Source organism: Schistocerca nitens, chromosome 4 (assembly GCF_023898315.1).
Source record: "Schistocerca nitens isolate TAMUIC-IGC-003100 chromosome 4, iqSchNite1.1, whole genome shotgun sequence".
Taxonomy (NCBI): domain Eukaryota; kingdom Metazoa; phylum Arthropoda; class Insecta; order Orthoptera; family Acrididae; genus Schistocerca; species Schistocerca nitens.
In genome coordinates this window covers 472,043,533-472,066,181 of record NC_064617.1, presented here as the reverse complement: position 1 = coordinate 472,066,181, position 22,649 = coordinate 472,043,533, and the positions used below count along the sequence as shown (strand labels likewise).

The 22,649-nt window shown below is 40.4% G+C and overlaps 1 protein-coding gene across 3 annotated transcripts in view; it reads right to left on the bottom strand.

The window, feature by feature from the left end:
* The window catches only part of LOC126252812 (pentatricopeptide repeat-containing protein 1, mitochondrial), a 73,926-nt gene extending 51,904 nt beyond the window's left edge, over positions 1-22,022 (bottom strand). Inside the window, exons 1-5 of one of the 3 annotated variants that reach the window (XM_049953754.1) lie at positions 21,331-22,022; positions 21,102-21,242; positions 20,503-20,674; positions 19,917-20,065; positions 1,342-1,503 (exon numbers count right to left, since the gene is read on the bottom strand). In XM_049953754.1, coding sequence (XP_049809711.1) covers positions 1,342-1,503; positions 19,917-20,065; positions 20,503-20,674; positions 21,102-21,242; positions 21,331-21,702 — 996 coding nt within the window. In that variant the 5' untranslated portion in view covers positions 21,703-22,022. The remainder of the gene's footprint in view (positions 1-1,341; positions 1,504-19,916; positions 20,066-20,502; positions 20,675-21,101; positions 21,243-21,330) is intronic. The other 2 variants (XM_049953753.1, XM_049953752.1) reach the window with 2 other exon arrangements.
* Between the last annotated feature and the right edge of the window lie 627 nt (positions 22,023-22,649).

The window sequence follows — 22,649 nt, the reverse complement described above, 5'->3', positions numbered from 1 at the left end:
ACAGGGAGCGAAAGGCTATTTACAATTTGTACAGAAACCAGATGACAGTTATAAGAGTCGAGGGGCATGAAAGGGAAGCAGTGGTTGGGAAGGGAGTGAGACAGGGTTGTAGCCTCTCCCTGATGTTATTCAATATGTATATTGAGCAAGCAGTAAAGGAAACAAAAGAAAAATTTGGAGTAGGTATTAAAATCCAGGGAGAAGAAATAAAACCTTTGAGGTTCGTCGATGACATTGTAATTCTGTCAGAGACAGCAAAGGACTTGGAAGAGCAGTTGAACGGAATGGACTGTGTCTTGAAAGGAGGATATAAGATGAACATCAACAAAAGCAAAACGAGGATAATGGAATGTAGTCGAATTAAGTCGGGGGATGCTGTAGGAATTAGATTAGGAAATGAGACACTTAAAGTAGTAAAGGAGTTTTGCTATTTGGGGAGCAAAATAACTGATGATAGTCGAAGTAGAGAGGATGTAAAATGTAGACTGGCAATGGCAAGGAAAGCATTTCTGAATAAGAGAAATTTGTTAACATCGAGTATAGATTTAAGTGTCAGGAAGTCTTTTCTGAAAGTATTTGTGTGGAGTGTAGCATTGTATGGAAGTGAAACATGGACAATAAATAGTTTGGACAAGAAGAGAATAGAAGCTTTCGAAATGTGGTGCTACAGAAGAATGTTGAAGATTAGATGGGTAGATCACATAACTAATGAGGAAGTATTAAATAGGATTGGGGAGAAGAGAAGTTTGTGGCACAACTTGACTAGAAGAAGGGATCGGTTGGTAGGACATGTCCTGAGGCATCAAGGGCTGATTTTAATACTGGAGGGCAGCGTGGAGGGTAAAAATTGTAGAGGGAGACCAAGAGATGAATACACTCAGCAGATTCAGAAGGATGTAGGTTGAAGTAGGTACTGGGAGATGAAGGAGCTTGCACAGGATAGATTAGCATGGAGAGTTGCATCAAACCAGTCTCAGGACAGAAGACCACAATAACAACAACATATTTTAAAAGGTTTTTGAACTTATCCTTAGCTAATTATTTTGTTATTTGACTGCGAATGGCAACACATAAGTGTACCCCTAAGCCAAGCATTTTTATTTGCACCCTCTGAGGGAATATCTGATAGGTTCATAACTACCTGAATACATTACCCTTTTATTAGCACAAGAACATGTATATTGTCTTTTTTTCTACACTTGATTTGCATATATAAGATACAAAAGCCAACAGTACCAATAAAATGAGAGACTGACAATTGAAATACATCAAAAATTCATAAAGAGTACAGAGCAGTGTTCCGAAAATTATGGTACTGTAATAATAAAATGAAAATGTTACCTTTGAAGCAAATGAGTTTAATCTTTCTTCTTGTGTGATATCTTCCAGTAATTTTTGAACTGAATCTTTGTTCCCCAAGCTACAATCTCGTGCTGCACGTAACATCAGATTGTAGCTTTCAACATTGGGCTTTACCTTCATATGCAAGAGTCTCCTCCAAACCTGAAGAATATTTTAACACACATAATTACCTACACTTATTTTTAGTGGCAAACATTGATTATTATGTACCATACATACACTGGCAGCTTTACATTAACAAGAAACAACTTTTTGGGAAAAAAGGTCATAACTGTTACTGAGGACTAAACTTAAATTCTTTTAAATGTGGATCAGATAAATATGGATCAAATAAGATTACTAAGCAACTGTAGGCTGCAAGTATATATACAGCTGCAAGTATATATACAGACATCTGTTTTTAAAAGGTATTCCACATGGCTCAGTCAGAAACCATGCCAGTGACAGTGACAACAAAGTGTCATGTAGGTACCAGGAATGTGAATGGAATATATAAACACAGTTTTCAATAGAAGTCAACAGCTGATAATGAAAGCAATTTTATTACACAGACGCAACATAATGCACAGCTGAAAATGAACTGCCTTCTCAACAAAGAATCTGACATTTGCACATGAGAAATTTTTTCAAATCATAGAAAAAATGCTGGTAATACCTTAGATCCTCCCAGAATACATGACTGTTAAATTATAAATGCTGGCTGGTCAGGATCAAACACAGGACTTGGCTGTCACCAGCCAGCAACTGATATGCTACTCTTGATGTATAGGCTGCAATGTTTTTCCCTGCCATGGAAAAACAGTAACCTACTGTTTGAAAGATTTTGACAGAACTGGCTGCCATGTCTTGGTCCTGGATCCTGTTGAATGTTCTTGGACAGTTAGGCATCATTCCATTCTGACTGTGTTGACATATACTCACTGTCACTGTGACATTCGAAGCTTTTAGAGCTTGGAATTGTCTGCTGAGCATGGATGAAAAGGAAATAATTTTAAATTATCTGAGCACCCAACAACAAGTATTCAGTTTGAGACAGGAGAAGTGTGCAGGATCTGTAGCAACAACAGGAACATATAATAAGCCACGGCCTAGATAAGATTGTGCTATGAAAACAGTAAGGAACGGGAAGGACCCAACTTAGTTCAATGACAATATTCGGAAGTTACTGCATCAATCCACACCTGAGATCTGGGTGCACAGTCATAAGGCACACCACAAAAGTTGGCAGGTGCAGCTAGAAAGTTCAACAAATATATAAGGCTGGCACTTGTGGACACATGTGCAGTCTCTCATCCACACACTCTATCAGCTGGCTGATAGCTTTTAGAGATGGGCCCAGCCAGCTCTAACACAGTCATATCTTTCCCTCAGGATACGTGTTATCAGACCGTTATTATGAGCCACTCCTAGGCTTCTGTATCCATAATAATAAGTTGTTTTCTAGACTTAATAAACATCTAGTCTTTGTCACAAGTGCTATTTTGCCACAGACAAGTCAAAAGAGTCATATGTGGACGTCCTGGTTCAGAATGTTATCATCTACGCCACCCCGGATAAGGAAGTCCAGCTATAGGCACTCTCTTGATGAGATTTTGTCATGTGCCCAGTCATGTGAGTTCACACAAGCTGCTGCTCAGCAGCTGGAAGCTTGGTGCGCTGTCACGTCAGTACAAGGTGGCCCAGCTGTGTCCCCTGTGTCCAGAAAGGATGACAGTGGGTAGTTCAAGCTGGCCAGTTCAGCACTCCTGTGTAGCGCATATACGACATTCCAGCCACAACTCTCTGTTGCCACACAGTGCATCATCGTGTTACCTAAAACATGACAGATCAGAGTGTCCCCAGTGTTGGGCCACCTGTCTTAAGTGTTGGAAAAAAGGCCATAGTGTGGCAGGCTGCCACTCAATGGCACAGAATGCAGCACCAGAGTACCATGGATATGGATACTCAGGAAGTGTTGTCATCAGGGCCAGTTCCCAATTATGATTCCAACAAGATTTTTGCTGAGGTTTCGGATCTATTGCCGCGGCTGTGCCTGAAAGTTTACACTGGCATGGCAGTTTCTCCACTTAATGCACAAACATGTTCACACCTTGGCTCTCCACAGTTGTTTCCGGTAAACAGGCACCTAACAGTATACACTAAATAGCAAATCCTCTTGCTTGGCCAATATACAGTGGAAGTTGCCTATAAATCAGTGACTCGACTATTACCATTACTGCCATCCATAATGACAGTTCAGTACACTTTTTCAGGTTTGATGCCTTTCAGACATTTGGCCTTTCAGTCACAGACTTCATACAGTTGGTATTTCCTTGAATCAGTCTGCTCATCCTAGGTTTTTTTTTTCTTTTTTGTGCTAGACAGATTTCCCTGGCTCTCTGCTCCCAAGTCAAGGCAGTACTTGACTGGCTCGCCTCTCCCAGAGTTATGGTTCCCATTTCCTGTAGTGAATGGCTCACATTCCTTGTCATTGTTAAGAAATCCTCTGGGAAATTGTGCCTCACAGTGATTTTAAAGACTGTCACGAATTCACAGTCCATGTTTGATATGTACCCATGGCCACATCCTGACAAACTGTTCACATGCTTAAGCAGGGGGTCGATTTTTCTTCAAACTTAATCTTTCTGAAGCATTTACCTGTTACCCCTGAATGATGAGTCCAAATGTATCATGGTCAGTAATGTGCCATTTGGCCTTTATCAATATCAACAGACGATTTGGGGTGGCAAGTGCCCAGCAATTTTTCAATGCTATCTGGAACAGGCCACAGCCAATATTCTGCACAGTTTCAACTTAATGGATGACACTGCTGTTACAGGACATACTAGGAGCAACCGACTGGGCTCTCTTTCAAACACTCCGGGCCATGGGTCTGCATTGCAGTCTACAGAAGTCCACGTTTATCCAACCATCTCTTGAGTATCTGTGACATGTCATCTCGAGGCAGGGCGTTGCACCCATGGAGATTCTTGTCAGGCTCAACTGCAAGCTTTTTTATGTAAAATTGCCTATTACCACTGGTTCATTCCTAGGGTGTCCACCATCACACACTCACTGCATCTCCTTCTACACAAAGGTGTTCCATTTGTTTGGTCTCCAATGAGTGACCAGGCCTTCACTATGCTGAAGGAATGCCTTCAGTCACAGCACTGTGTCTTGCTATCTTTGATCCACACAAACCATTGGTTTTGCCTACAGATGCCTTGCAGCACAGTGAGGGGGTGGCCCTTGCCCATAGGAATGCAGAAAGCTCAGTGCAACCACTGGCATTTGCATCCAAAACTCTCAGTACAGTGCAGCTTCAGTATTCTCATGTCAAGAAGGAGGCACTGGCAATTGTGTATGCGGTCAGCAAATTTCTTGTTTTCTTGTATGGCACCAAATTCGAACTAATTACAAATCATAAGCCCTTAATTTCATTATTTATTCCATCTGTCTGCATCCCTGATAATGCAGACCATAGATTGCAGTTGTGGGCTTTGTTCCTCTCCAAATATAATTATGGCATTCATTTCTGCCCCACAGGGCGCCATGGCAACACGGACACCTTAACCTGTCTGCCCTTTAGCTTGGATCCCGAATTTGGCCAGGAGGAGCTTGTGTGTTTTCAGTTGGATGTCTCCTCCCACCAAGTGGTACACAGTTTTATGATCACTACTACCCGAGTTGCCAAGGCAACAGTAGCTGGCCCCATCATCAGGTAGGTAGTCCGCTTTGTCCAACATGGTTGTTCTTTCTGTCACCTGCTCACACAGACCGTTTCACAGCTACTTTGTCTCGTGCCATTCTCTTTCGGACTTAGATGGGGTCCTTCACATCTTCACAGATGACGCAGCTCCCCAGGTGATCGTTCCTTGGAGTCTGCAGTGGGAGGTTTTTACAACTGATACATGAGGGGGCACGGGGGTGTTTCCCACACCAAAGTCTTGGCTCACAGATGTATTTACTGGCCCAGCATTGACCGAGAACTGGAACACTTGGTTACTGTCTGTTCCCAGTGTGTTAGTTAACAGGCAGCTCCAAGGTCATTATTCTCTCGATGGCCTCCAACAACACAGCCCTGGAACGCATCAGTGTTGATTTTGTTGGCCCATTTCTGAATGTGCTCTGGCTGATTGTCATTGAAGCATTTTCTCATGCCGGCCGCAGTGGCCGAGCAGTTCTAGGCGCTACAGTCTGGAACCGCGCGACCGCTACGGACGCAGGTTCGAATCTTGCCTCGGGCATGGATGTGTGTGATGTCCTTAGGTTAGATGGGTTTAAGTAGTTCTAAGTTATAGGGGACTGATGACCTCAGCAGTTAAGACCCATAGTGCTCAGAGCCATTTGAACCATTTGCCATTTTCTCGTTTTCCATATGTGGCCCAATGCCCCTCGACCATTACTCAGGTGAATATTCATGTTCTTTCCAGTTTTTTTTTTTTTTTTTTTTTAGGTCTTCCTATTATCCTCATTTCTGACAATGGACCCCAGCTCCTTTATCAGGGGTCTTGTGACTTCTGTGTTGGTCAGGCATTCACCTTGTCCAGTCCCCTCCATTTCACTCGCAATTTAACAGGGAGATTGAGCAGATTGTTAACACCTTTAAGGCCCAAATGAAATAAATATCTGCAAGACTTCCCCACTGAAGAGGCATTAAATTTTTGTTTCTGACAACCTTGTTGACAACTCCTACTGGTTCTTGCAGCCCAGCTGAGCTTCCCTATGGGTGCTGCTCCATCTTCTCCATCCTGGTTCTCGCCTGTCATCACATTCTGGCATACTAGGTTTTATACAAGGGATGACAGTTTGGGCACATGGTTTTGATCAGTGCCCCTGCTGGATAATGGAAGTCATTGTGCACCAGAAAGTCTGCTGCATCTACACCCTACGGACAGGGGACTGGGAAGTATGGCACTATTGAAATCAGCTCCATGTCCGTGTGAGCACCCACCATCCTGTCTCGTCCGCAACACAACCTTTCTCAATACTCTGGTCACTGGGCAACCTGCCTACCCCCAAGGCTTTCAGCCTCCTCTTCCACCTGTGGCACTGCCTCTGCCCAAAGAGCCTACACCTTTGCAGCCTCCAGCAGCATCTCCGGTTATGCTCCAGCCAGACTGTATACCCCTTGCTGGTTCGATGTCACAGAAGCCGTGTCTGAGAGTGGTGCTGCCTCCACCTTCACACCGCTGCCAGACATTTCCATTGACTGCCTGTTGCTGGACGTCATCCATTGTTCCAATGGGGGTGGGGGATGGCAGGACTGTCACAGCTCTCCTCATGCTGGCCACTTTTGCCTGCATCCCCAGGCCATCAGTGACCAGGGGTTGCTTGCTCCTCTCACCTCTGGAGCCTCCACGGTTATTGGCACTGTCTCCCCAATGGGGCTGTCCACACTCGTCCCAGGGTTCAGCAATGCTCCACCCATACCTATAGATCCAAAACCGAGATACGGGTGCGCAATCGTAAGGCGTGCCACAGAAGTTGGTTGATACAGCTAGAAGTTCGACACCATCAGAGGCCGTCAGTTGTGGATGCACGAGCAGTCTCTAGTCTGCACACTCCAACAGCTGACCAACAGCTTTTAGAGATGGGCCCAGTCAGCTCTAACTCAATTACGTGTTTACTTCTGGATATGTGTTATCAGACTGTTATTCTGAGCCACTATGTGGCTAGTGTGCCCATTATTGTAAGTTATTTTCTAGATTTAATGAAGTTTGTTGTGTCGGTCATCGTGGTGTGTTCTCTTGTGGGAACATAACAGTTACCACACAGCTAAAGAGGTTTGGTAGTGCATTAAAACAAAGCCAAAATCTTGGTGACAAATAAAAGATTCACTACATCAAAATGATGTAAGGACCACTGTATGAAAAGTCAAAAGATGCTATAACTTTTGTTTCTATTTAAAATCGAAGGTCTGAAGCCATTTGCGAAGATGGATGTTGATCAAACTGTGCTGAAATGGATAATGTTAAAATGAAGGGTGAAGCACTAAATCTGATCTTCCTAAATCAATTCAATGAAGAGCATAAAACTGTTCCTATTCTGACTGCCCCACACAAACAAAAATGACAGATATATAAATAAATGATAATGATATATGACGGTAGTATCTGTTCCCAAAAGAACAGTTACCGTTGATATACTTCATTGGGGACATGTTGAAAATGTGTGCCCCGACTGGGACTCGAACCCGGGATCTCCTGCTTACATGGCAGATGCTCTATCCATCTGAGCCACCGAGGGCACAGAGGATAGTGCGCCTGCAGGGACTTATCCCTTGCATACTCCCCGTGAGACCCACATTCCCAACATGTCCACACCACTACATTCGTAGTGCGCCTAATAGATGTTTGCCCATCATACTCATTACTCGTGGCAGATTAATCTACCAAGTCCTGTACGAGTTCAGGCATAGCGTGTGCATTTGCAAAAGAAGGTCAATGGCCGGGAAGCCATATTTTAACTATATATGACGGTAGTATGATAATGAACTCGAGAACAACTGGTGGTATCCTGTACAGGAAAGGCCATGGAGCCAGACAGGACACACAATGAGGTGACAAAAGTCATGGGACAGTGATATGCACATAAGAGGTTAAATTAAAAGAAGAGCTTCACAAAATGCTTAAGAATGTACTGAAAAGTAAAGTTAGACTATTTCAGCACAATTTTGGAGGAATGAGTAATCCAGTAGAAGAGCTTCTTGTCTGTTTAGGAAATTTACAGCTATGAAAAGGTAGACATTCTGTGCCTATCTAATCACCACATAACCACTGGATTAGAGAAGTTAAACATAAAAGACTAGCAAACCTGACAATGCTTTGCAACTGCTAAATATGTATGGGAACTGGATGTATGCCCTGATCTCCATCTCCCCTCCTCTCTCTGTCCATCTCCTCTTTACCCTCTCTTTGGCAATCTCCTCCTCTTCCCCCTTTCTCTGTCAATCACCTCCATCTCCCTCTGTCATTCTGTTCCTCCCCCCTGTCTGTCCATCTCCTTCTCCCATTCTCTCTGCCTATCCCCTCCTTCCCCCTCTCTATGTTAATTTCCTCTCCTCTCTCCGTCCATCTCCTCTTCCCCACTATGACTTTGAGCCTTGTTTACTGGTGTTGCAAAAGAAACCTTGATTGGGAACTGAAGTCATTTAAAATGAATGGTTAAATAGGTTGGAATCACTGGTATACAGATTATGAGAGGGATTTCACCAATTGTTGCATCTCTGAGGGGGGTAGCTTCAATGATAGTATTTTGCATGGTTTTAATTGTTTTAATTTGTGAACATGTAGGATTACAAAGTTTTGGACGAGTAAGATTCCATAGCTGTAAGCCATAAATACAACTTTTCTGTTAAAACTGACTGCTAGGAATAAAATGAACAGCACATTGTTGTGTACATACATTTTGTTTAAAATTATGTATAAGGAGAATGAATATATCTAGGAGAAACTATTTGTGTAACGGTGGTTTAAATACCCCAATATCATAGTTAAAACTAACTGTGCAGAAAAGAAATAGGTGTGCATATTTGCGCAACACAGCCCTTTTTCTTGGAGTCGGTTTTAACAGAAAACCTGTCCATTGATGTTTAAAAAATTATTTCCCTACGTCTGTCTCAATGTTTATTAGAGTATTTTGGAGCAAACTGAAGTAAATTAACCAAGAACTTTTTGAGATTTTTGCTAACAATGTTTGCCTATTACACCTTACAAACTTTTAAAAAAAATATACACTCCTGGAAATGGAAAAAAGAACACATTGACACCGGTGTGTCAGACCCACCATACTTGCTCCGGACACTGCGAGAGGGCTGTACAAGCAATGATCACACGCACGGCACAGCGGACACACCAGGAACCGCGGTGTTGGCCGTCGAATGGCGTTAACTGCGCAGCATTTGTGCACCGCCGCCGTCAGTGTCAGCCAGTTTGCCGTGGCATACGGAGCTCCATCGCAGTCTTTAACACTGGTAGCATGCCGCGACAGCGTGGACGTGAACCGTATGTGCAGTTGACGGACTTTGAGCGAGGGCGTATAGTGGGCATGCGGGAGGCCGGGTGGACGTACCGCCGAATTGCTCAACACGTGGGGCGTGAGGTCTCCACATTACATCGATGTTGTCGCCAGTGGTCGGCGGAAGGTGCACGTGCCCGTCAACCTGGGACCGGACCGCAGCAATGCACGGATGCATGCCAAGACCGTAGGATCCTACGCAGTGCCGTAGGGGACCGCACCACCACTTCCCAGTAAATTAGGGACACTGTTGCTCCTGGGGTATCGGCGAGGACCATTCGCAACCGTCTCCATGAAGCTGGGCTACGGTCCCGCACACCGTTAGGCCGTCTTCCGCTCACGCCCCAACATCGTGCAGCCCGCCTCCAGTGGTGTCGCGACAGGCATGATTGGAGGGACGAATGGAGACGTGTCGTCTTCAGCGATGAGAGTCGCTTCTGCCTTGGTGCCAATGATGGTCGTATGCGTGTTTGGCGCCGTGCAGGTGAGCGCCACAATCAGGACTGCATACGACCGAGGCACACAGGCCCAACACCCGGCATCATGGTGTGGGGAGCGATCTCCTACACTGGCCGTACACCACTGGTGATCGTCGAGGGGACACTGAATAGTGCACGGTACATCCAAACCGTCATCGAACCCATCGTTCTACCATTCCTAGACCGGCAAGGGAACTTGCTGTTCCAACAGGACAATGCACGTCCGCATGTATCCCGTGCCACCCAACGTGCTCTAGAAGGTGTAAGTCAACTACCCTGGCCAGCAAGATCTCCAGATCTGTCCCCCATTGAGCATGTTTGGGACTGGATGAAGCGTCGTCTAACGCGGTCTGCACGTCCAGCACGAACGCTGGTCCAACTGAGGCGCCAGGTGGAAATGGCATGGCAAGCCGTTCCACAGGACTACATCCAGCATCTCTACGATCGTCTCCATGGGAGAATAGCAGCCTGCATTGCTGCGAAAGGTGGATATACACTGTACTAGTGCCGACATTGTGCATGCTCTGTTGCCTGTGTCTATGTGGCTGTGGTTCTGTCAGTGTGATCATGTGATGTATCTGACGCCAGGAATGTCTCAATAAAGTTTCCCCTTCCTGGGACAATGAGTTCACGGTGTTCTCATTTCAATTTCCAGGAGTGTATAATCTATGGCCGTCCAAACTTTATGAGTACTGTATCAAAATTTGAAGTAAATCGGAAAAGAAATTTTAGAGATTTTTGCTAACAATGTTTCCTCTTTATATATTACATATATATTTATACATAATATGTATTTATGCCTGACTGAACATTTAGTAATTGTGTAGAAATTTGAAATAAATTGGTCAGGAACTTTTTGATTTCTGACAACAATTTTTCTCTTTTACATAGATTATAAATATTTATACACTATACATATTTAAAATATGTAGCACATCTCCATCTGAACATTTATTAGAGTATTGTGTAAAAATATGAGGTAAATTGGTCAACAACTTTTCAAAATTTTTGGTAACAATATTAAACTACATGTTGTCTTTATATAGTAGTATAGCTTACTACCTTACTTATGTTGAAGTAATATGGGAAAAGGAGGAGTTGTTACATATATTAAGACAGAACACAAGTTCAAACAGTGAGACATAGATTTTGACGTGATCAACACATAGAAATGTGTGCTTGTGAATTAGTACTAAAATATTTTGCTTTTAATTGTAACTGTATAATGATCTCCATTGGTAAATTTTGAACTGTTTATGAGGAATTTGTATTCCTTAATATAACATTCATCAGACATCAGCATGTAGTTAATAGACTGTGGTGATTTCAATGTAGATTATCTGAAGGAGTCTGATACAAAAAATGATCCGGAAACCATATTTGTATCCTACAATTTAATCTCAGAGACCGACTTTCCAACATGGAGGGACAGAGACAATAGGACCCTAATTGATAATGTTTTCTTTGATGCTCAGAGCAAGAAAATAATTTTATACCCTGTAAAAAAAGCTCTTTCTGATCTTGATGCACAGTTGTTTAGGATAAATGAGGTAGTGGCTTACAGAATAATACTCCTCAGTGGAAATCAGTTACAGTAATTAATGACTTCAGAACAAATGTTTTTAAGACTAGTTTCCAAGAGATGATCTGGGATGAAATTTATAAACAACCAAATACTGACACAAAATGTAATCTGTTCCATGATAAATTCAAATCCCTATTTGAAAATAGCTTTGCACATGGACTAGTCAGATAAGATATTGAACAGCAATGTAAAAAGAAAAGGAGGCATGAATCACTAATGGTACTAAAGAATTTTGTGAAAGGAAATGGGAATAGATCTGTTGGCATGAAAAAGTAGAGATACTGCAATATTTGTGCAACACAAAAACTACTCAAAATTACTACGAAAAGTCATTAAAATTTAAAGAACATGCACATTATGTGCTTAAGACTATATGCAATGTAAGGGAAAAAGAGACAGGATAACCGGCCAAAGAACAGAATAATGTCATTATTGAATAAAATGGAAGGACTATAAAATTCAATCCTATGAATATATCACCAACTTCTCCCACTGAAATTAAGAAAATTATCTAGCTATTCTCTTAAAAATTAAATCTCATCTGGATTTGATTGTGTTTCCAACATAATACTAAAGATTTGTTCTCACATGATAAGTCCTGTCTTATCTGAAATATGTAATGCATAACTAGCTCAAGGGATTGTTCCAGGGAGACTGAAATATGCCATTGTTAGGCCCACTCTATAAGAAGGGTGATAAAAGAGTAGTCAATAATTACCGGCCTGTTTCACTACTTAACATAATTTTCCTAAATTTTTGAGGTGATATATTTTAGAATAATATTCCACCTGAACAACAGTAATATCCTCAATAAATTATAGTTGGATTTCAGAAGAGATTCTCTAGTTAGTGTTCACTCACAAAATTTTTCAAGTGGTAAATAATAAAACAGCATTGGTTGGTGTTTTCTTTTATTTATCTAAGGTGTCTAACTATGTGAATCACAATATTCTCCTAGATAAACTATTGTTTTATGGAATTGATGGTGTAGCTAGGCAACAGATAATATCATATCTAACCAATAATTCAACCAATGTAATGCGGAAGAGAGTATAATGGCTATGATACACAAGTAGGTGTGTCAACCATTAAAAGAAAGGCTTTTTTTGTTTGGTGAGACCTTTTCACAAAATTTTGATTTCCAACTTCCTCCTCCAAATGCAAAAATATTCTGTTGGTGCCCACCTACACAGGAAGAAATGATCATCATAATAAAATAAGAGCAATCAGAACTTGCATGGGAATATTTAAGTGTTTGTTTTTCCAGTGCGCTGTTCGACAATGGAATGTTAAGGAAATAGTGTGAAAGTGGTCTGATAAAGCCCTCTATCAAACACTTAAGTGTGAATTGCAGAATAGTCATGTAGATGTAATCAGTGGAGAAATCACATATGGGGTTTCCCAAGGCTCAATCTTATGTCCACCATTGTTCCTCATATATGTAAACGATCTTCTGTTTAATGTACAAAAAGCAGAATTAGTTTTTTTGCGGATAAGACTAGTATTGTAATCAGTCCAAGCATACATACAGCAACAGAAGAACTGATACAAACTGTTCTTAGAAGTGTCATTGACTAGTTTTCTACAAATGGTCTCACTCTCAAGTTTAAAAGTACACAACACATTCAGTTTTGCGCATCTAGAGGTACTACACCAATGATAAGTGTAATACATAGTGAAGAAATAATCAATACAGTGGAAAGTACAAAAATTTTTGGTGTCCATATTGAAGAGAATTTAAGGTGGAAAAAGCACATTTTAGAACTTCAAAAACAATTTAGTTTAGTTTGTACTTAGAATCACTGCAAATCTTGGGGGCAGGCAAATCAGTAAGTTGATGTATTTTGCGTATTTTCAGCGAACAATGTCATACGGAATAATGTCCTAGGGTGACTCATCTTTAAGAAGGGAAGTCTTCATCGCTCAAAAACAAGCTGTAAGAATAAGATGTGGTGCTCACTAACTAATATCTTGTTTAAGGGGTGGGGCACTCTGATCCTAATGCTTCACAGTATATTACTCCCTCAAAAGTCTGTTGTAAATAATCCACTGCAATTCAAAACGAACAATGAGGTATGTAATCACAATAAAAGAAGAAACAATGACATTAATCATTTCACATTAAGATTGTCATTGGCATGAAAAGGGGTACACAATACTGCAACTAATATTTTTGGTCACTTAATCAGTGATATAAAATGCTGATTTACAAATTAATAAAGTGACTCACCCCACATCATTATGATTTATCATTCAAATGATCCATGGAACATGAAACAAGCTAGATGACATGGCGGAAAATGTTGCTATTCTTTCTTCCTGTACTGGGATGCCTGAAATATTATTATCCTATATGACAGTAAGCAATTAAGTATGCCATTTACACAAGTTTTGGTGTATCATTTGTGCTAAAAAGGTAAAACTGGTTTTAACACCACAACACTTTACTGATCACTTTACTGATCATGGTTCTGTTGAAGATTTTATGCCCTTGCCTTCCACCAACTTCTGCACTAACTTATTCAGCCAGTTATAGGGGACACAAAGGAATTACAGACATTGGCTGCAAGTGGGCATTGATTTAAATCAATGGGGAAAGTTGAAAATTAGTGCCGGACTGCAATTTAACCCGGGTCTCCAGCTTACTAGGCAGATGCTCTGACCACTGAGCCATCTGGACACCATGGCAATCACAACTGCATGCCTTCTGTCAGAGCCAGATTCTCAGTTGATCCTCATACTTGCCAATTATCCTCATTACTCACAGCATTTCGCTGATTCCTGTAAGAGTTTGAGCCATGTGTGCATCTGCACTTTAGAGATCACTGGCTGTCTTCGTGTTAGTTGTACATAAGTGATGTCTGTTCTTCTGAACACATCTGAAAGCACAAACATCACATGTATATTTACAGGGGGCCTAGTGTAATGTGGATTGTGAAACACTGTGCAATTCAGTAATTCTCACTTAACAAACATTGTCCAAGGTTAAAAAGTGATAAAATACAGTCAAAAATCCTACAACTGACCAGGTTGAAGTCCAGACCTTCGGCTCCACAGTCAGGCACTTAACTGTAGAGCCACTGAGCTCCTGCCATTCGTGCTACAGTATATTCTTACAACTTTCACCCTGTTTATTCAGCTTCGGGTCCTTTCACATCTAAGGAAAATAGGAAATTTGTAGATGCAAAATGTTTTGGGTCCAATGCTGAGACTGTAGCTGGTGTACAAGGGATCAACATTTCCATAATTGTACTCTATGTGTGGAATATACTCACTGGAAATACGCTGTGCCAAGTGCGATGACCTGAGCAGGTACTTTGTTAAAAAACTGGTGCATTATTGACCTCAATACATTCTTTCACTGGCAAGCCAAGAATGTTTCACCTTGTATTACAATTACGCTTTGGCAGAATGTAGTACCCCCCCCCCCCCCCCTCCAGAAAAAGAAATTTATTGAGTGCAAGAACATATATTCATGAGTACCTACCTATTAAGAAAACATTATCAGCTAGCTATACAGTATTTTGAACTAAGATGCATAATGAAATAGCAGATGTGTGACAAAACCAGAATCACAATCTTTTGGTGGGTGAGTTGCTGCAACAAAAATTACCCATAGAAATTCAGGAAATAGATCAGACCTCAAACAGACATTTAAAAATTGTATTACAGTCATCTCAAATTCACCTGAAAAAGAGGACAAGTCAAACACGAGCAAGTTCTCAGATTAGAAACAGAACATAATTAGTTGAAATTTTGTTAATGGAGATTGGAACAACAGAAACACTGGAGACTTGTGGATTATCTTGTCACATAACTTAACCTTATATCAAATAGTGATTCCATACCATTCTCCTTGTTATGAGTTACTCCTTTCCAAGTGATTGTTGCTAATTGGGTTTCGGGCACCCAACATCTAGCTCATTATTAACATCTGCAAATACTGTTTGTAGAGGATTAACCATATAGCTAACAAAGTCTTTCTTATCCATTCATTAAAATAACACTAAAAGTAATATGATACAGTAATTTTCAAATGAATTCATTGGAGAAATGTTTATTATTAAAAACAGCAATAACTTTCATCACAAGCACTGGTGTAAGTCTGAATAGTGACTGGATTTCGATGCTAAGAAGATGTGTACTAGTTTTCCTTTGTGGGATGATAGCAATAACAGATGACAGCAAGCGACATGGCCAATTGCACTTGAGTTTTGGAACACTTGACATCATACTTCTGCATGAGAGCTACTAGAAATGAAATTTTACTTCAGTCAATAGCAAGCTAGGACATGAAATGGATCTTCATGGATGCTACAACCCCCACTGAAAATGTCATCCACAAACAGAAATGAAAAACGTGTTTCTCCAAGAAAGTACTACAAACAAGGCCCTCTATTATATTCATATATATTATTACGTGAGAAATGTCATACTACAAATGCAAACGATTCCCGGTTCAGCCATCATTTTTCTTCTCCTTTTTCTGATGATTAATCAGTTTCCAACCTTTGGCAGTGGTTGTATATGTGGGAAAATAGAAAAACGTAACGTGAAAAAACTTCCACCTTGTTTCAGTTTGAAATGGGTCTCTGACCTAGTTTTCAGACTGGGTGAAGACAAGTGTACACATCCCTCAAGAACATAAGGCTTACATAAATCAAGAACTGTGGTGTCACTGCCAACTTTTGAGTTAACAACAGTATTACTTTCAATATATTACACTGTAACTCCAGCCACTCTGTTTTCTACTGACACATGACCATTTCCTCAGGCACAATGTTGTTATATTGACAGGGTAAAACATTTTATCACACCTATTATATTGCAAGCCTGACTACTTGCCCATTCCTTGATTCTTCTGAGCCCCTTCAATCCACAACGAAAAGGATTTTTTGTGTGAAATGGACAATTTTCTCTGCCCTGTATATACATCTGATAATCGGGGCAATAAGAGATTCAGAGTACATTTCATCAACTGCATCAACTTTAATGTCTTCACTATCTCATTCAGCTATGTATTACAAGCAGTAGTTTCAAATGGAGGGTAATACCAGTGACAAAGCCAAGAGAAACATTTGTGCAGTGAATAGCATTCTGTTACTTGACCTCACCAAAATAAAATAAATGTCATTTAAAGATATGATCTGGAGTTACAACATCTTGTACTATTCCATATTTAAAACATCATGGGCATTTTTATTATACTTCAGTTAAAATAGCTTTGTGATTGATGTATCTGGAGGCTGAGTGGTAGGGGACAGCCAAAAGCCAATCATAGCTCTTTCTCAAGAGCCAGTATTGTGTGTTCTGTGGGTATATGTAGAGTCTTGTCAAATGTGACTAGCAGCTCAATGGCAACAATGCTCCCTACTGTTGCAATCTGTCACTTACATTGTTATTTTAGCTTAAGTACAGACTGGATAGTGACCAACTGTTGTATCATTATTACTCACAAGGGAACCTCCCCATCACACCTCCCTCAGATTTAGTTATAAGTTGGCACAGTGGATACGCCTTGAAAAACTGAACACAGATCAATCAAGAAAACAGGAAGAAGTTGTGTGGAACTATGAAAAAGTAAGCAAAATATACAAACTGAGTAGTTGCTGCATAAGGTAGGCAACATCAAGGACACTATGAGCGCACGAGCGCCGTGGTCCCGTGGTTAGTGTGAGCAACTGCGGAACGAGAGGTCCTTGGTTCAAGTCTTCCCTCGAGTGAAAAGTTTAATTTTTTATTTTCATTTTATGTGACAAACTCTTATGTTTTCATCACTTTTTTGGGAGTGATTATCACATCCACAAGAAAACCTAAATCGGGCAAGGTAGAAGAATCTTTTTACCCATTCGCCAAATGTACAAGTTAGGTGGGTCGACAACATATTCCTGTCATGTGACGCACATGCCGTCACCAGTGTCGTATAGAATATATCAGACGTGTTTTCCTGTGAAGGAATCGGTTGACCTATGACCTTGCGATCAAATGTCTTCGGTTCCCATTGGAGAGGCACGTCCTTTTGTCTACTAATCACACGGTTTTGTGGTGTGGTTGCAAAACACAGACACTAAACTTATTACAGTGAACAGCGACGTCAATGAATGAACGGACAGATCATAACTTTGCGAAAATAAAGAAAGTTAACTTTTCGCTCGAAGAAAGACTTGAACCAAGGACCTCTCGTTCTGCAGCTGCTCACGCTAACCACAGGACCACAGCGCTCCTGAGCTCACACTATCCTTGATGTTGCCATCTTGCACATGGACTACTCAGTTTGTATATTTTGCTTATTTTTTTTCATAGTTCCACACAACTTCTTCCTGTTTTCTTGATTGATCTGTGTCCAGTTTTTCAAGGCGTATCCACTGAGCCAACTTATAACTAAATCTGAGGGGGGGTGCGATGGGGAGGTTCCCTTGTCAGGTACCTTTTTTGCTTGGAGCACAAACAACATGCCTGTTGCCCTTTAAGTGAGGAATACATGATCAGAAAATGGCTACATAATATGTTTAAAAAAGGTAACTACCACTTCTGCCAGCTTAACTTCATATAGTGATTAAAACTAAGGATCTTGAAAAATTTCCACAACTGGAATAGTAGACTGATAAAAGCGTCAATGACTCATTTATCATCTAATTTAACAAATTTGATACTATTATAACACACACTTTTATTGTCATTGCACTGATGAAAATGCTGGTTTGAGGAATGCACATAATTTGCAAAATGGCTGTACCAGTATTATCTGATCCTCAATGTGTCTGTCATTTGACTATATCAATGAACACACTTAACTTATATGTTTGCATCACTGTTTCAATAACAGACAAAAGAGAAGCAGCTGTATTAACATCAAGAGCTCAGATAGAAAACTATTCCCAAGCAACGAAGGGAAAGCTGAAAGATTGAAGCAGTATGTAGAGGGTCTATACAAGGGAGGTGAACTTGCCAGCAATATTATGGAAACAGGAGAGGGCACAGATGAAGATGAGGTGGGAGACATGATACTCTGAGGAGAATCAGACACAGCACTGAAACACCTAACTCAAAACAAGGCCCTGGGAGTAGACAACATTCCATCACAGCTACTGACAACCTTGGGAGAACCATACATCGTAATTCTTCCAGCTGACGGACAAGATGTATGAGTGTTCAAACAAATTTCGGGCTTGCAGAGATGTATGAGACTTGCGAAATACCCACAGACTTTAAGATCAATAAAATAATTCCAATTCCACAAAAAGCAAGTGTTGACAGATGTGAATATTAGTGAACTATCAGTTTAATAAGTCATGGTTGCAAAATACTATTACAAATTCTTTACAGAAGAATGGAAAAACTGGTAGAAGCTGAACTTAGAGAAGATCAGTTTGAATTCCGGAGAAATCTACGAACATGTGAGGCAAAAATGACCCTTGCATTTCTCTCAGAATATAGGTTAAGGAAAGGCAAACCTAGGTTTATAGCATTTGTAGACTTAGGAAGTTTTTGATAATGTTGACTGGAATACTCTCTTCAAAACTATGAAGGTAGCAGGGTTGAAAGACAGGGAGTGAAAGGCTATTTACAGCTTGTACAGTAACCAGTCCCCAATGTTATTCAATCTGTACAATTAGCAAGTAGTAAAGGAAACCAAAGAAATTTGGAGACAAAATAAAAGCTTAAAGGTTTGCTGATGATATTGTAATTCTGTCAGACAGGGCAAAGAACTTGGAAGAGCAGTCGAAAGGAATGGATGGTGTCTTGAAAGGGGGATATAAGATGAATGTTAACAAAATCACAACAATGATAATAGAATATAGATGAATTAAATGAGGTGATGTTGAGGGAACTAGATTAGAAAATGAGACACTTAAAGTAGTAGATGAGTTTAGCCGTTTGGGCGGAAAATAATTCATGATGGCTGACGTAGAGAAGATACAAAATGTAGATTGGCAATGGCAAGAAAAGCATTTCTGAAGACGGGAAATTTGTTAGCATCGAATATATAGAGTTAAGTGTCAGGAAGACTTTTCTGAAAGTATTTTTACGGAGTGTAGCCATGTATGGAAGTGGAACTTGGGCAATAAACAGTTTAGACAAGAACAGAATAGAAGCTTTTGAAATGTGGTGCTACAGAAGAATGCTGAAGATTACATGGAGGAGGCCCGTACTGAACAGAATTGGGGACAAGAGAAATTTGTGGCACAACCTGACTAGAAGAAGGGATAGGTTGATAGGACATATTCTGAGAGATCAAGGAATCATCAATTTAGTACTGGATGGAGGGGTTAAAAATCATAGAGGGAAACCAAGAGATGAATACAGTAAGCAGATTCTGACACACACACACACACACACACACACACACACACACACACACACACAGAGAGAGAGAGAGAGAGAGAGAGAGAGAGAGAGAGAGAGAGAGGGGGGGGGGAGGGGGAGAGAGACACTGATATGTCACTAGGTCTAGCAAATTACCACTATTGGCACTTAGTATTAACACTTACCAAAATAGCATGATGAAATCCAGCATTTTTATCAGAAATGCAAGCTTGGAGAAGATTGTTAAAAGTGTCTTCTTTTACTGCGTACTGCTTATCAGTCATTTCATCAAAAATACTGAGTGCTGTGATAAGATCGCCACAGCGTCCAAATGCTACATGGGCATGAATTTTAAATTATTAAAAATGTGTTTGTTAGGAAACAGTTTTTGAAAAGTGAATATAACGTACAAATGGTAAAAGTTATGTATTGGACCCCCTCTTGCACTTTTCAATATGGTGCGGATGTGCACATTAGGCTTCGCTACTGATCAATTTTTCTGTGCTCACATTCTTTAGCCTTGTTAACTCACAAATAACAAGCACCATCCAACCCAACATAAACCTTGGACTGCACTAAAAATCAGTTTCCCCACTGCAACAAAGATTTCTGGGATGGTCCAATATGTAACTGTAACCCTACGAATATCTGAAGTAATAATTTACAGAATATTTACATAATGCCTAACGATTAATGTAAATGATGTTATCTTCCTTGCTCCTTCTATTAACTACCATGAAGTCACTTTCTGTTGAGTGAGACTTAACAAACCTTTAATCATTGCATGATAATTCAGGATATTTGGCTGGACACCCTTCTCTAGCATCAACTGGCGCAAGTTAGTTGCACGTTTCAGACTGTCTTTGGGGAATGGGCTGTTTGCACATGCATTGAAGAGAGAGGTATACACAGGCGCGGTCACCTTAAGTCCCCGCTTTTTCATCTGAAATCACAAAGAGATTTTATAATTGAATCCGCTCCTCAGAACTGATATGCAAAGGTGATATAAAAATAGAAGAGTATAGTATGACTTCATAAATATAAAACTATAATTACGTTTGTCAAAATCAAATGTAAGTCTTGTTCTGAGATACATATCAGAAGCCTAAACAAATTATTTGTCCTAAAAGAAATATTTTTCTAGGCTAAATATTTCGTCAGGGAGATTCTTTTTTGTAGTGTATGACAAGATATTTCCAATTGCATAGGTAGAACTCTGGAAGGAGTTGCCACAAATGTTTTTTTTTTTCCTGTTAGGTGTACTGGTCATTATAAATGTCATTACCACAATTACTGGAAATAGGGTACTCGTTCCTCTTAATATTTAAGTGAATATAAAGAAATAGCTATGAAATTACACAAATACATACTTGGTTATACAGATGAAATGCTTTCTTCGAATAACCAGCATGTGCACAAGCTGCAATAAGTACAGTGTAAATGTAGTACTCAGGCTTGACGTTATCTTCTTTCAACATTTTTGTTTCCAAGACACTAATGGCTTCTTTTAGCTGTAAAGTAAAAGAAAATGCATCAAACTGCCATACCTTTTTAAGGTAGTATCAACACAGTTAAGAACAAGTATCACAATTTGCTAACATTTCGTTGCTCAACATATTGCTGTATAAGATTAAGGTAATACTTCTGACTTCTGCGCCGGGGAATAATTTTAATACTGTCAAATCTGCCACCCTCTTCAACATCTGTTGTGGCGTCTTGCTCTTGAACGTTCTCGAGGTCTGCAGATAATGTTCCAAATGTGTCCGGATCATCTACAACTCTTAGTGAACGTTTGTAAGGAGTCGTTTTACTTTCCATCCGTGCACTTGATTCCGTATCTTCAAAACGCAGTCCATTATTATTAATTGAATGTGTTGCTGGGATACACAACCTTTTCAAAACGCTGAATCTCCGTCCGTCGTTGATCAGCATTGTTTCTATCAAACGTTTACCCAATGAAACGCAAGCCATATTTACAACTTAATGCAATGTAACACTCAGCACAGAGCAGAAATGTAAATTTCACTTATCACCTCATCACAACACATCCGAAACACTCAACCCAGATCAAAACAAAGCGCTTGTTATTGTTTACATCCTAGCATCCTACGTCACTGCAGCCAACTTAAATTCTGTAACAAACGAGTTCTTGCGCTGGATATAGCAAACAGTTCGATAATTTGTCTCCATTCTTATACACAGAATAGAGATTAGAGACAAGAGTCAGTCCACATCAGTCTTGTGTAGATAGATGCAATAAATCATCGAACTTCACCGCAGTAAAGCCGGGTTCCCACACGCAATTAGAGTGTTGTCGTAGTGGTATCCCAGATCACGTAAGAACCAAATTGACCGTCCTTACGGCGGAACAGGCAACCGTAAAAATAGTTTTCCCGTCGGTCAACAGATGTCGCAGGCGACGCTACAATGCTAACTGACCTGTCCATGTCGCGGAATTGACAACGCCGCATCTTCTGTGACGTGAATGATGCTGATTTGTGTTCGGCTAGAGCGCTGCGCGCGAAATGCATTCGTCACAGAGCTGACTGTAGACCATGATTGGCTATGGTTTTTCCCGAGTTTTCAATCGAAGAATGTAGATTAACTCCTGTAATTCTACAAACCAAGTTTATTTCTACTGTAGTGATACTTCTCACAATCATATGCGAAATGAAATAAATGAAAAGTAACACACAAATATTTCTCGTGAGTTACTGTTTAAATGCAGACTGTATTGCAGTCGCATAGATTTTATACTCGCCTTCCATGCCGTCTATTTCCTCTTTGTTATACAGCTCTTCTGATACGGATTATGGCGGTAAAAAAGATCTCCACGTGCAGGTTAACACTAGAAAATTTTCAAAATCTTCTCAACGTCTTTGAAATATAATCCGTTAATTTACTGACAAATATTGCAG